At 40.4% G+C, this 16,441-nt stretch overlaps 1 protein-coding gene across 2 annotated transcripts in view; it reads right to left on the bottom strand.

Annotated features, from left to right (window-relative positions):
* DMRT1 (doublesex and mab-3 related transcription factor 1) overlaps positions 1–16,441 on the bottom strand; it is an 87,291-nt gene that overhangs the window by 58,660 nt on the left and 12,190 nt on the right. For both annotated transcript variants that reach the window (XM_075208804.1, XM_075208813.1), the window contains exon 3: positions 16,040–16,226. In XM_075208804.1, the coding sequence (XP_075064905.1) occupies positions 16,040–16,226 (187 nt within the window). The remainder of the gene's footprint in view (positions 1–16,039; positions 16,227–16,441) is intronic.

Below are 16,441 nucleotides of genomic sequence, written 5' to 3'. Positions count from 1 at the left end.
ACTACAAGCCAACAGATAGCAAGCCGATAGATAGCAAGATATGCTGTGACATCTACTGAGATATCCAGTAACTTTAAAAAAAAAAAAAAAGTTACACAGCTCCCATGACCCTGATGTAGCCAGACAACTGATAAAATGAGGACAATTGTACAATTACAGCACTGCAGAACATGTAGTCCCTGGCAACAATGAAGAAGTCAATGAATGAGCACAGGAGTGGGCTAAGCAAGAGTCACATCAGGTATTACTGGACACAGGAACAAGAGCATTAGATAAGCGATTATTACACCATAACATTGAACCATAGCATCAGAAAAATTTTAACTGTACTTCAGGGATCCTCATTTAGCAATCTGAGCACCGTTGGAAAATCTCAAACATACCAAGCCTTTATTTTGTCTTTTTATTTTCAGAGATTTTAAAACTACATTCTTATGAAGAACATGTCTGCAAATCAAAAAGGCATTTGTTGTAAACATAAAAATAATAAAATACCGTACATCTTTGTTAAATGAAACAAACATTTTTTAAATTGATTGTTTCATTTCATTATCTCAAATATAATCTAAAAACTCTGTATCAGATCCCCAACTTCTACACTTCAGCAACAAAACTAAGGTGCATGTACAGAGTTCTGCCCAGCACCTATTTCCCGGGTGCTCCACCTGACTGTTTTTACTTGCCATCCGGCTCTTGGTGACCAACAGAGTCCTATTATAATAGAATAAATTATTGTCTCTCCTATTAGAACAGGCACTATGTGAGCACTACAGCGTGTGTTAGACCACTGACCACCAGGCTGACCAGTCCTGGTAGTTGTGGGCAATAATCTTATATTTTTTCAATATAATTGCAAAATATTACAACTGCCCCCACCCGGTTACTTCTTAATACCACCAGGCTGGCAAAATTTTCTGGCGAGAACACTGCATGTATGAAACTCATGCAAAATGTGTTTCTGCTGGGAAAAGGGTTAGGAAACAAAATATTTTGTTTTATTTATAACAACTTTTTAATTCTATTATTACTTATTGTTATTACTTTTTATAGTGTATTTTTCATTGATCTTTTTTTCATTTTGAAGACCCCCATGTAGTAAGGTGAGGGTCTGAAGGATCTCCCGTGCATGCTAACCTCTATTGGATTTAGTGTTATCTGAATCTCAGAGCAGTGTACATGTAAAGGTTAAATTTTATGTAACAGGAATAGCGACAGGGGAGATCTGATCTGGACCTCACATGCACTAAGAAAGGTATCCTCACACCAAAGAGAATCCTGGTGTTGCCACAGTGAAATCACTGGGTTGCAAATCAACTACCCGGCACTGAATGAAGAAGTGCTTGAACAATATTCAAGAGATCAAGAGGCCAAGAAACAAATCAATAGGCTCCTTACGACTCCCTGGACATCTGGGCAGTCATTGACGTTTCAGGACCATTAATGGTGGTCATCCCCACTCGCTGTCTTTATACGTCCTCTCAAAACAATAGGGGCACTCCTACAATGCAGAAGGGCAGACGGAAGTCTGGAAAAGGTTAAGTTTGCTGTACCTGTTCTGTTGCTAGATTATTAGCATTAAAACTATTAAATATTCCAAAGTTATGCATCTTATATTTATGAAGAAGTTACACCTTCTCTGTAAAATTATATTGTTTAATTTTAATGTAAAATCAGTGGACAAGCATTAGCTTTATGTTTTTCTTTTGTTACATCGTTTAAAACGACAATAACCTATATTTAAAAATGCAACAAAAACATTTTTCTAAGCTAATCTCTTTAAAAAACAGGAAAAAACTTTATAAGCCATAGGACATTTACAAAGCACACTGGACACCTTCGTGTTGCACTGGTGCCCCTAGATGGTTGGGGAGGCAGAGAGTATCTGTAGAGCTACACTGGTGACTTTCAGTTCTTCTCCTGCTCACTTAAGCCGCAATTTGGCTTAAATTAATCATGAGTAGACGGGCAAAGTGTGCTTGTCCACACAACCGCAAGGTGTAAAATGCATCTAAATAAAAGTATAGAACACGATCTCTGCCAGCTCAGAGCTAGGTGCAAAAATAATGAATGAATGAACTGAAAGTGAAACAGCCCTAAAATGCATTCTCTCTACCCCTTTATAATATAAAATCTTGTTTTGCACTACTCCACAAATAGAGGCAAAACGGTGAAGAAACGCGCTTGCTCCACCCAACTCCTTCCATCTGCTAGTGCCTAGTTCTCCTCTGCTATCTAGCTCCAAAACACATGCAGTCTGACAGAAGTCTAAGCGCACCTGCATAAGGAAAGGGGCTCGACAGTGGATTTTGCTCTGCATCTCAGCCATTTTCTGCACCATAAACAAGCTCCTCTAATGGATCTCCTCCAAAGCCAAGATATTGAATCCGATTATTATTATTAGTATTGTTTATTTATATAGCGTCAATCATATTATAAGGCGTTGTGCAGAGAACATGTAAAAATTCACAGAAGTCCCTAAAACCAGTGGAGCTTTCAGTCTAATTCCCTAACATACACACACACGGTGCTGAAGTATACCTAGGGCTGGCGAATTTTAGCCCAAGGGGCAAGACTCGACTTAGCCGCCTATTAGGAACAATTTAAAGGAAAACAATGCAGGTGGCCCAGTGGCCCAGCACAAGGTAGCCCACTATGGGACTGGCCCGGGGAACAGATACCCCCCAGCCCAGCCTGCCCCAGGGGTATCCCTCTTCCCAGTATGGTATCAATTTATCACACATTTTGTGTAACCAACACATTTTGCATGCTTCACACCGATACAGAAAAACTTGCAGAAACGTGCAGGGAAAATTATGTAATTAACATACGAAAAAAACGTTGCACCAAAGACATTATTCCACATTTTGTCCCTCTAGTACAGTCCAGTCTATGCTTACTTAATCCACAAAGGCTCAAATGTAGGGAGTAAACACTTTTAAAAGTAAAATATATACTTTGGTTTCTGTACACATCTTTGGTACCGATGCAATCAGGAATAATACAATAATATACATTTCTAGTTTTTCCGTGCACACTGAATAAATCATAAATTGAAATATATACGAATTTCAGCCTGCTACCCCAAGAAAATTCACCGCCTTAAAATTTTTAATAAAATTCACTGGCAAAGCAAATGCAATGGAAAAATGTAAAAGTCAGCCAAGGCAATAACACTTCCAGATATGAAAGGGTTACGGTGGAGAAAACTTCAGGTCACTAAAATGTGCACAAGAACATTAAGTAATAAAAGCTACAAGCACAAGAAAGTGATCTTCACATAAAGACTGAATAGGGAGTCGTGCAGAAACTAGTCCGAACATCATGTACCAGCATATTACACCAAAACAATGTTCTACAGTGTAAAAACCTTGTATAAACAGAAGATCGTTGTGTTGCCTCATTGTCCATCTCATGGAAGTGCAGGTATAAAATGCGCACTATGATTATATGGCCTTGTCCTTCTCTATGTTCTTTATTATTGCATATGCTGAAATAAATCTAGCAGTTCCAGAAACACGTGCAGGGACAAATATGTCATTAATGTGTGTTGTTGTTTTATAGCTTCCGTGTCTCATCCAAGGAGAGGGACCATGTGGATTTACTCACAATTTTCCATGTTCTGCTAATGCTAGCTCTCTATATTTCAACCACTACTTCTATATCATTGAATTTCCAGTTCCGAATACAAATGCACATAATTAATATTTAAGGTTTTTCTTATAGCTGATTTGTGAGGCGCCAAAGTGCTTTGCAGCACAGGACATTGAGGAACACTAGACATACAAATTATGATTACTATTTGTACGGTCCCACAGGTTCTGCAGCGCCTAACATAGTAGTACCAATATGACACACATAAAACCAGTGAACATAATAACATGTACATGGGTATAAAGAAGAAGAATAAATTCAACTAACAAAATAAATTGCATGGAATACAGAAAGAATTCAGCATAAAACATGACAAGTATAAACAAGGAAGACAGAGACTGGACATACATGAGACATAAGGTACAGAGGACCTTTATATTCTAGAGGGGGTAGGGGAAGTGAGACAACTGGAGCTAAAGGGACATTAAAACTTACATGTCCAGGTGAAAATATACAAAGGAGAACAAAATAAATGTAGAAATGAAAACAAAGGGTAGGGAGGGCCTTGCTTATGAGAGCTTACATTCAGATTGAAAGAGGGTAAAGCTAAAACAAGAGGAGCGAGTGTGGCTCAGGGTGGAGATTGGGACAGTTGTGAGTTGTCACACACAGGTTGGTGTAGTGCTTTTGTGGTAGTACACAATCAGGTGTAATACATTTGCAGGGGGCATACAGGCTGGTGTGTAATGATTTTGTGGGGACACACAGGCTGGTGTGCAATGCTTATGTGGGGAGACACACGCTGGTGTGCAATGCTTGTGTGGGGACACACAGGCTGGTGTGCAATGCTTGTGTGGGGACACACAGGCTGGTGTGCAATGCTTGTGTGGGGACACACAGGCTGGTGTGCAATGCTTGTGTGGGGACACACAGGCTGGTGTGCAATGCTTGTGTGGGGACACAGGCTGGTGTGCAATGCTTGTGTGGGGACACACAGGCTGGTGTGCAATGCTTGTGTTGGGACACACAGGCTGGTGTGCAATGCTTGTGTTGGGACACACAGGCTGGTGTGTAATGATTTTGTGGGGACACACAGGCTGGTGTATAATGATTTTGTGGGGACACACAGGCTGGTGTGCAATGCTTGTGTTGGGACATACAGGCTGGTGTGTAATGATTTTGTGGGGACACACAGGCTGGTGTATAATGATTTTGTGGGGACACACAGGCTGGTGTGCAATGCTTGTGTGGGGACACACAGGCTGGTGTGTAATGATTTTGTGGGGACACACAGACTGGTGTGCAATGCTTGTGTGGGGACACACACGCTGGTGTGTAATGATTTTGTGGGGACACACAGACTGGTGTGCAATAATGATGTGAGGGCACACAGACTTACCGATCTGAGGTGACTGTCCCACCATCCCATGTAAAAGCAATTCTGTCCTGATTCGGGGTTTTTGGGGAGTTTGGGATATGTCCCACTAAGTGATGCCCTTTCAATACCGCGAGTACCAGCAACAGGTGTGTACAAAATCTAAGTGGACTAGGAGTGGAATGGGCTTTATTTGATTACACTTTTTTTTAACAAAGCTGCCATGAAATGTGATGATATGTCTTAACGCTACATTTTTAGATGTGTGTTTGACTAAGGTTAGAGCATTTTGTTGTTCTCAATTTTCTGCTCTGTGTCTCCACAGATTAAGTACCACAAAGAACAAAAGGATGTGGTTGCACACAGGCGGGACTTATTATCTATTATTTATTGGCAAAATATCATTGCCCAGGTCCGATAGGGTGCACTCTCATGTTTTTAAACAGTGAATAAATGGAAAAAGAGAAAAAGAAAACATAAGAGGCACTACAGTCCCTCAAAGATAAATTTCAAATATAAAACTTCACTTTTATTTAATTATATTTAAAAGAAGAAACAGCGAAATATTTATTAAAAATGTAAGTGATGTGTATGGTGTGTGTTAAAATTCTAAATACACCCGACAGCGGCAAGAAGAATATATCTCAAATAAAGTATTGGGAGCAGTCCTCAATAATTATCAGTTTCTCTATTTCATCTAATACCCTGCTCTCAAAATGTTCATGGTATAGCCTGATTCCAGTTATCACTAAATGGGGCATCTAAGATTACATCTTAAGTATGAGACTTTATTTAAATCCAAGTGTAATTAAAATGAATCACTCAATCCGGGGTACGTTTTTCATAATTTTTGCACATATACCAGAGATGCTACTATGAATATTGAGCCACATTTGGCCTCACAATAGGAGATTGAGCTTGGCTGAGGTGTACTATGATATAAGAATCCACATTTCTATTTCTGCAAAATCACACATATCATAACATCACTATTGCTGATTAAATTGGATCAGTATCCTTCCCTCCATCAATGTATTTTAAATAATATCTATAGTTCCCATTGGAGCATAGTATTTATATTATCATACTATTAGAGCCAGGGAGCATAAATTTTGCACCTCTATTAGTAGACAGATCTTAATCTTACTTTAAATATACCTATATGGCATTCTTTAAAAGTTCCTGATGCTTATGATATCTGAAAATGCATATATCATTCATCTGATGCTACCCTAATAGTAACATATAGTAGTATGTATCTCTCTCTTAATGGTTGTACATAAGTATAGTGCTCACTGAGTAGACCCCTTTCTACATAGTTCATAGAACTCAGATAACATTGTTTCTCCTAAGTCACTAATTGTATGGAAATGTCCCCCTAAAGATTAGTGTATTGCTATAAGCAAATCATAGGTGCCAGTATCGAGCGTATAGTATGACCGCTCACTGCTCATAACATAATTTCTCCTGAGTCACTCATAGCGGTCTATATCGGAGATATCTGCTGCTTTGCACCCATTAGCGTTTTTCTGAGCACTCCCCATAACAATGTATGGTGAGTGCTCAGTAACGCTATGTATTAAAAACTGGCAGGTGAAATATTTCTTTTTTTTACTTGTTAATGTTTGCCATCTGAAGCTGGCGTACATTAACATAAGTGAAACTTTACACTGAAAACAGCGCTGCTCTGACGAGCAGAGCTGCACAGCGCATGTGTGGAGGGATCACATGATCCCTCCATCACATGCTTCAGGTTCCTGCAGACACGGATCTCTGTGCGCATGCCCGAGTTTACCAGTCGGCGCATGCGCACAGGGATTGAAAGAGGGACGATCGGCACCGCAGAGGGAGGAAAAGAGAAGAATACAGTGTTAGGTAAGTGTAAGACTTCACAGGAGCAGCCGTTTTTCGGAACGGCTGTTCCTGTGTTGATTTTTAATACATATGAGAAACTTTTCAATCCGCATCTATGCGATATGGATTGAAAAGTTTCTACAGAAAAAAACGAAGGGTCATAAATAGACCCCATAGTATTGAAATATTCCCTGTAAAGATTAATATATTGCTCAAAGCATGTCATAAGAGCAATAAAAGAGCGTATAGTATAGCCGCTTACTGCTCATAAATAATTGTATATACACTTGCAGAGTTGTTCTCCGCGAGAGATACTGGATTCAGGTGCCGCTGTTGGGTGCCTGTGACGTCACATTCCCCCGACGAACGTTTCGCTCGTAGCTTTCTCAAGGTGGTAATCCGAGAGATCTACTCGGAAAGTTAATATACAGAGTCCGTCCAATCGCCTTACATGAACTTGATTTCTCAGATTTGCCAGCGAATCAATGATTAAACATGTTAGGATTGACGAGAGGAGAGAAGAAAATCTTTCTCCTTAATTGCAGTGAACGAATAAATGGTTCTCATTCTCCTAATAGTATGATAATATAAATACTATGCTCCAATGGGAACTATAGATATTATTTAAAATACATTAATGGAGGGAAGGATACTGATCCATCCAATTTAATCAGCAATAGTGATGTTATGATATGTGTGATTTTGCAGAAATAGAAATGTGGATTCTTATATCATAGTACACCTCAGCCAAGCTCAATCTCCTATTGTGAGGCCAAATTTAGCTCAATATTCATAGTAGCATCTCTGGTATATGTGCAAAAATTATGAAAAACATACCCCGGATTGAGTGATTCATTTTAATCACACTTGGAGTTAAATAAAGTCTCATACTTAAGATGTAATCTTAGATGCCCCATTTAGTGATAACTGGAATCAGGCTATACCATGAACATTTTGAGAGCAGTGTATTAGATGAAATAGAGAAACTGATAATTATTGAGGACTGCTCCCAATACTTTATTTGAGATATATTCTTCTTGCCGCTGTCGGGTGTATTTAGAATTTTAACACACACCATACACATCACTTACATTTTTAATATTTCGCTGTTTCTTCTTTATAATATAATTAAATAAAAGTGAAGTTTTATATTTGAAATATATTTGAAATTTATCTTTGAGGGACTGTAGTGCCTCTTATGTTTTCTTTTTCCATTTTTTTTCTCCACAGATTAAAGTGGGCAGGACAGAATAACCTACAACCAATTAGATTAAAAAAATGATTACGGCAGCTAGTTCGTGTGGTATAGAATTTAGACTATATAAATAAAGGTTAAATATAAGTGAGGGCAAGGCTGCATGTAACATGTAAAAATGATAATAATGCCCATGATGTGGGGAGGGGAATTGAAGCAAGCAGGAAGCCATGAACTTTGACTTTGATAGTGGAAAAAGTAGGGTCCTACAACAGCACAGAAAAGTGATGTGAGGCTTGTGGCAAACTATTGTAGGGACATTAAGTGGGCTAATAGCAAGTCACCAACCAAAGTTGGTGTCAAACAGGAGCTTTATTGTGAGGATCTACAGCAATACAAGTGAACAGCAAACCAAAGCAATGCAGAAAGCTAAGGGTATATTGGCTTCTTCAATGGAGAGGTGTAAGACTTCCACTCTCACCATACACCAGCCAAGCATAGACTGAATTTGAACCCTTAAATAGGCCCAAACTCCACCCCTCAGAGGAATGGGTGGAGCTGACTCCCAGGAGGTTAACCCTTTCCTCAATATCACTAGTTTCATTTGTACTATGAATGATGTAGACCAGTGTTCTCCCCAGAACCTATTTCCCAGGTGCTCCACCCGGCTGTTTTTAATTGCCACCCGGCTCTTGGAGCCCAAAGGAGTCTTATTATTATAGAACAAAATATTGTTTCACCAATACAGGCACTATGTAAGCCCTACAATCACAGTCTGACAAATACATAGGTGCAAGCCCAGATTCCACTTTTTGAAGTCCATATGGGCAGATGGGCAGATGGTTTATGCAATGTTCTATAAGATTGTGGTATGATCAGAATGCAGGTAAAGTCACCCACTTTGTTTGCTAGTAGATTGCACTGGCTCATCTGAAGGGCAGTCTATTGAGTATCCAATATTCAGCAAGGACCACCACAAACAAGTAAAGGACTTTGATGTGCAAGACCCACAGGTCACGGCGCCCAGGCTCACCCCAAAGTAGCTGCTGACATTGGCAAGAGAAGGCAATGATGGAATCAAGACACAGAACGTAGCCAAGGACAGGTCAGGGGCTAAAACAGGTGTAAACATAATCTTTAAACAAACAAAGGTCAATAATGGGTGGTCAGTTCAGAAATGACTAGTACAGAAAAAAAGAACTGGATAAGTTAAAGCAAATATGTTGCTCAGGGATGGAACAGTGGGTCAGCACACATATGCCATGACTGCTGACATTGCATCAAAATAGGCACCCTTATAAATCCCACGAAGAGACATGTAAGCCTTCAGAGAAGCATGAATTGACAGGTACGTGACCCGTCTCAGACACCAGGACTGGGATGGAGCGGTATGTAACAGAAACCCCTCTATCACAGGTGACCTCTGGGCACCACTTGCCAGGTTTCAGTGAATAATAAATATGTAAGAAAAAACAAGGATAAGCATCCTGTCACGGTTCACAGCAGAAACTAGGATCCCAGATCTGTCTAGTTTAACGCTACTCTACCCAGAGGCGTAGAGTCTAACGAGGCAGGTTGCCTTCGCCAGGGACCCCCACAATCAGGTATGGGCTTTGTGGCCACTGCCCCGCAGGTCGTGCCCTATAAAAGAGTGTTAAGATGAAATCCGTGAGGAGAACACTGGAATAGAAGAAGTTCTGCAGTGAGATGCCACCAAGCAGCAAACTGTACACGAGGAGGTGGCTAGCTGTGGATAAGTAGCACTGAACAGCAACCAAGGACTCACTGGAATAGTGAACTGAACACGAGGAGGTGATGGTTGTAGATGACTGGCACTGAACAGCAACCAGGGAATCACTTGAACAGCCAAATGAACATGAGGAAGTAATGGTTGTAGATGAGTAGCACTGAACAACAACTAAGGAATCACTGGAACAGCAAAGTGAATACAAGGAGGTTATGGTTGTAGGTGAGTAGCACTGAACAACAACCAAGGAATCACTGGAATAGTAGACTGAACACGAGGAGGCGATAGTTGTAGATGAGTAGCACTAAACAGCATCCAAGGAATCACTGAAACAGTAGACTGAACACGAGGAGGTGATGGTTGGATATGAGTAACACTGAACAGCACCCAGGGAATCAACTGGGACTGCAGCAGGAGAGCAAGAAGTCACATTTAATCCTATGCCAGAGATAGACACAAAGGGGCATATTCAATTGTCAGAAACGCCGAAAATCTTGCACTCCGCGCACTAATACCGTTATTACGGTAATAGTGCATGGAAAAAACGTTATTACATTAGTTTTCTTGCTAGTTTTCAGCTCGCAGCTCCCTAACCCGCGAGCTGAAATCCAGCTAACTATTAACGTAATAACGGTAGTAGTTTTAACGCGGCGGGGAATCCGGACAATTGAATATGCCCCATAGAACAGGCACCTGACTGCAGTGTCAGGTGCCTTAAAAATCCTGTTTGCAAGACAGGCATCCTATTACAGGGATGAAGGAAGTTAATAAAAGGATTGGGCCTGCGCATGCGCAGATCCAAATCCAAGATGGTGGCCGCCATCAGAGGAAGCACGGCACTAGCTCGTAGCAGGTAAGTATGGCAGAACCCGACAACGGGCCCGGCTTGTGACACATCCAAGGCTCTGTTTCAAGATCTCTCTTCAGTACTGCACTCAATCCACTAAATGATATCATTTTCCACAAATAGTACACCTCAATTTGACTCCTTGTAATAAAATGAGCTGGGCCAATTGGCTGATTCCCTGCTAAATGTGTGCCTGTACAATTAACTGACACCACAAAATGCTCCACTACAAATCACGCAAAAAAAGTATAGTAAATAACAGCACAGACAGGTGTGAAGAGGTGTTTTATATGCTGGGAATGAAACAAGCTGGAGAAGTATGTGGCAGGCATCATTTAAGTACTGCCTTTTATCACTCCCAGGACAACACCCAATCACTGCTATCCCAGATAATGTAAAAATGTTGCAGACCCAACAAGGCACTGCAGACAGCCACTAAAATTGAAATGCTTTACAGAACACTCCAAACCCTTGAAGTTCATTAGAATATTTGTTGGCTGCAGAACCAGGCGCCTTACTGCAGCTGGTCCACATTCAGCATGGAACACCCCAATATTTCATCAGAAGGAGCCACATTCTGCCCTCTGGCCAAATCTTGACATATTAACCCATGTGAGTAAATGTATAAAAGGGCTTATGTATACGTAGAAATAGATAAAAAATGTAACTTGCACTGCATCTTTGTGTGTTTCTGCATTTTAAATGACCCTTAATAATGTGTCAAAATTTATGACAGGCAATCATTTCTTGAAACAGGAATTACAATGTATTCTGGGTAACTAAAGGATATTTGGCAGCCAAATAGCAGAACTGTAGTAGTCACATGCCAGGAGAAACCACAGTTCACAAACCACAGATGAACTAGGTCATCTGTCCACGTTTATAACCTATGTATTTGTTGGGTTTTAAAATAGGCAGGTATTGGACAGTCACAGGTCTGTGCAGTAAACGGCCGTGTTAGAAAGTAATACATTGCTGTTTATGTCACCTCTACAGCCAATTGTCAATGCAAACAGAAGATCCTGTGCTATGCTAACTATGGTGAGTGATCCAGAAACGTGGGGTACAATTCACTTCATCTTCACAATTATGAAAGTTGAGGAGGTGGATGTTGGTTGATGTACTGTTTGGCCCCTTAAATATACTACTAAAACTTTCAATTACTTCAGGTCTAGCATCATTTGTTATGGATTATTTACTTTTCTGTTTCACATTGGATTATAAAGAAAGAATAATTTCCCAGTGGATATATTTTTGTGTTTAATTTTAATAACATGGGGAATATGGGGCTTGAGTAAGTTTGTATTGCAATTAAAATGTATTTTAAAAATGTGTCTTGTGTACTATATAATTATTTATTCCATCATGGGCGTTGGCATTAAGGTATCTCTGGGGGCCGCAATCTTTTTATTTATTATGCCAGCCCCCCAGAGTGGCCGGATAGAACTTTCCAGAGCAGGGTTGGTCGTCTTTGGAAGGAGGGCTACACGGTTTTGGTGACCCTTTGCGCCCAGCACATTGGTGCTTGAACCCCACCTTCCCTGAATCTTTCTGCCATCTAAAGAGTGTCAGGCAGCATTAGGCGAGAACAATTCATCACATGCCTGTGAAAGTGGCATATGCAATGAACTGAATCTCCCACAAAAGAGAGAAAAAAAGAGGAATTGAATGGATGAAGGTAAAATGGATCCTATTTTCATTTGTGAAGCATTATTACAAGCAAAAACAGGGAAAAGAATAGGCCTCCAAGGGCTAGATTTACTAAGCTGCGGGTTTGAAAAAGTGGGGATGTTGCCTATAGCAACCAATCAGATTCTAGCTTTCATTTTGTAGAAGGTACTAAATAAATGAAAGCTAGAATCTGATTGGTTGCTACAGGCAACATCCCCACTTTTTCAAACCAGCAGCTTAGTAAATCTAGCCCCAAGTGTCCACTACTGCTGGGATAAAAACTACTATATCTACTTCTGTAATTAGTGTACCCATTCTATTTCAATTACTTGCTATTCAAACTTGTTTCACTTCTATAACCAAGCATAAAAAAGAACACTTTTTCTTGCATCCATCTAACATTACAGCTGTAGTGATTAAAACCACTTTTAGTCATTCTAGAATGTTACCACACACAAAAAAAAAAGCAAGCACGTGCGATAACAGACTACATTTCTTGTAAAGTTATTAATCCTTTTACGGATAAACGGAGCAGTAAGCCATAAAACTCAGCATTCATTTGTTAACACTGAGTTATTGTTTGCCTAATGCAGAGCTTCTCACATCATGAGAGGAAGGATGAAGATATCATGGTTTCAGATACCCCTCTGCTTCAGCCGCAAGCGTTCACTCCCTTGCTGGCTGCCAAAGGAAGCTTGATAGGCCAACGCTGCTTTACTTCACACTGCACTGTAAGGTCAGGCAGCAGCCTTGGCAGAAACTTACTCCCTAACCTTATAATCAGAAACATTAGAACAATATGTTTCTCCCACAAGACAATGATTACAAAAATAATTTAATGTCACATCAAAATCTGACATTTGTACATTTGCTGACTACAGTTTTGTTTGTTTGTTCAATTTTATTATTACAAATATTCTGATTGATATAGATATATATCATGCACATTCATGCTGGGAATCTCCTGTTCCATCACATCCCAAATGTGCTCTCTTAGATTGTAATCTGGTGACTGTGGGGGCCATTGGAGAACACTGAATTTGTTGTCATGTTCGTGGAACCAGTTTGAGATACTGTGTGCTTTGTGAAATGGCAGGTTGCCCGGCTGGAAGTAGCAATTGGAAGATAGTAAGACTGGTCATAAGGTGTGTATGGTCAGCAACAATACTCTGTTTGGGTCTTACATTTAAAGGATACTCAATTGGTATTAAGGGGTCTAATGTGGCAAGAAACCATTCCCCACACCATAACATCACCACAAGCCTGCACCGTTGACACAAGGCAGGATGGATCCAAGTATTCATGATTTTTACACCAAATTCAGCATGTTGCAGCAGAAATTGAGATTTGCCAAACCAATAGACATGTTCCAATCTTTAACTGTTGATTTTTTTTTTGCCCATTCTCCACTAACCTCTCATTAACAAGGCATTTTCAACCCCAAAATTGCTGCTTACCACATGCTTTTTGTTTTGCGCACCTTTCTCTGTAAACTCTAAAGGCTGTTGTGTGTGGAAATCCCAGGATTCAGTGGTTTCTAAGATACTTAAACCACCCACCTGGTTCCACACATTCTATGGTCAAAGTCACTTAAATCACAGCTCTCCTTCATTCTGGTGTTTGATCTGAACAACAACTGAACCTCTTGACCATGACTGCATGCTTTCATCCTATAAAGTGACCACTGAGTGTGTGTGTATATATGGGTGGAAAGTGTGGAAACATCCTTTTAAAATACACATATTTCATGGTATGTGGCTAGTATGACGGCCATGTTGAAGTTGGTCATCTTGGATGCAACTTTAATTTTTTAACTGGGAAGGTAGTCATGTGACATTTCAAAGAGATGCGGAATTTCAAAGTAAAAACAATGGTATAACTGTTTATTCTCAAATTTTAACTGAGCTTTCTTTCACAGGTAGTGACATTAATGACAATGGCACTAATACAAACAGAACGTGTGGAGATTGTCTTGCTATCTGGAGCCGAGGCCTACAGGCATCCATCCAGTGAGGGTTTGTCTCTGACCAGTACCTGTGGTTCTGTTTATTTACATCACCATTGACGAAGAAATATACCTCATCACTAAACAATACCTGGGGGTAAATGTATCATACCCCGGTTTTCTCAACTCGCGTGAGATCGGCGTCTTTGCAGCTTAAATTTAAAGCAGCGCTGCCTTGTAAAGGGAAAATTTCCCTTTACAAGGCAGCGCCGCCTTATATTTAAGCTGCGAAGACGCCGATCTCACGAGAGTTGAGAAAACCGGGGTATGATACATTTACCCCCTGGTGTGGAAAATGTGGGTTCAGTTGAAGATGATGTGTTACCCAGTATGCAAACTCCACTGGACGGTCTGAGTCATCCTCAGTCAGGTGCTGCAACATCTGAGTGAGGGAGGCACTCTCCAGGTTTGTAATTGCACAAAATGACCATGTGAGTGCACACCAATTTTGACTAAGTTTGGGTTATCTTGCATCTGCATTTATTATTTAAAAACGTCAAAAGCACAGTGTTTGCGAATATGCGTGTTTTTTGTCACATGAATTTTATGGAGCTGCAAAAAATCTAGTTTATACAAAGTAGTCACATCTTTCTTAAGCACTCCAATTTTTTGTTTGGGGAGTTTTGTTTAAACTTTTTAAATCAAACTAGTGCCAGGTCATTCCCATGGTGTTTAATTGCGGAAGACATGCCTTTAAAAACTATCTATCTATCTATCTATCTCTCCATCTATCTATAAGATTTCTACACAGCCATAGAGAGAGAGATACCGAATCTTGAAACAAGTTCTATTGAAAACATACTTACACTTTTGTAAAATCCTTTCAAAGAATGCATGCACATAAGGGACAGCTAAATATTACATATCATATCCAACAATAACCACATTCTATTGTGCAGCCATGACTGCCATTCTCCTAAACAGCAAATGACTACCATTCACTTCAATTAGTAGAAATACTGCCCCATCCCACATTTCAAACCAAATATTGCAAGACATCAACCCAACTACCAGTCACTACTAGCACATAAACCCCCATTTGCCAGTCCTATGTTGCACAGAGTCCTCTCCCTCCCAACCCTCCTGCGTACTCCACTAATTTACCAGCCTGATCTCCTGGACCCTCCATATCACTCTCTCAATGTTCAGGGGTTACTCCAGCTGCACAGACTCCCTCCTCCCATCCACCTGATAATCAGTGCCCCCTCCCTCCATCCCAACCTACACTTCATTCTCTCAGTGTCCAGGGGTCATTGAAAACTAAAATGAAAACTCACTGGTTCTGAATGACTCCAGAATTAACATAAAACACCAAGAGGGAGTTCTGAATTGTGCGTAAAAGACAATAAGTAAGGCTGTCACCTCTGCTGTCAACAGCCAGTGTACAGATCGTTGCTGGATTTGGTTCAGAGTTTGAAGTGGGTTTGGGGAAATACTGGATTATTTTTAATTTGAACCCACTGGGATAAGATCATATTAAAAATAATAACTTCACATAGCTCAGAACGTGTTGTTAATTCTTGCATTTACAGTGTGCGAGGGCTATTTCAAAGTAAAGAAAGGGGGACGTGTGGAGTAGAAAAGAAGGATAGTGGAAAAATTAAAGTAGGTTCATGAGGAAATGTTCACATTATACAGATGGTGCGTTGGTAAACTAAGAGAAAGCATTAGAGGCTGTCAGACAAGGTATTTCCAACATGTACATAGCCTCCTCCCAACTAATTATTCAATGTATGATTTGCACTCGTCTTTACCTGAAGAGCTGGTCGTTGAGGCTAGTGTAACTGCGCTTGTTGCCTGGGGGCAATTGTTTTCCAACAATAGGCAGGAGTTGTTGTTGCCATGCTCTCTTTTCACAAGCAATTCTGCTGCACTGGCTAGCGGGATTGGGTGGCTTATTCCCAGTTCCTCCTCTTGGGCCTGCTGCCTTCGCAAAGCTACCTGGAAAACAAACAAATGAATGAGTGTGGATAAATTAATTGTTCTTGACCGATGAATGTGATTGTGATGGTATTAATTACTGATTTGTTCACAGCACTGGTGTCATGAGTTCGATTCCCAAACAGGGCCTTATCTGTGTGGAGTTTATATGTTCTCCCCGTGCTTGCGTGGGTTTCCTCTGGGTAATCTAGTTTCCCCCCAAACCAAAAATAGGT

Source organism: Mixophyes fleayi, chromosome 1 (assembly GCF_038048845.1).
Source record: "Mixophyes fleayi isolate aMixFle1 chromosome 1, aMixFle1.hap1, whole genome shotgun sequence".
Classification (NCBI taxonomy): domain Eukaryota; kingdom Metazoa; phylum Chordata; class Amphibia; order Anura; family Limnodynastidae; genus Mixophyes; species Mixophyes fleayi.
This window is presented reverse-complemented; position numbering and strand designations above follow the sequence as displayed.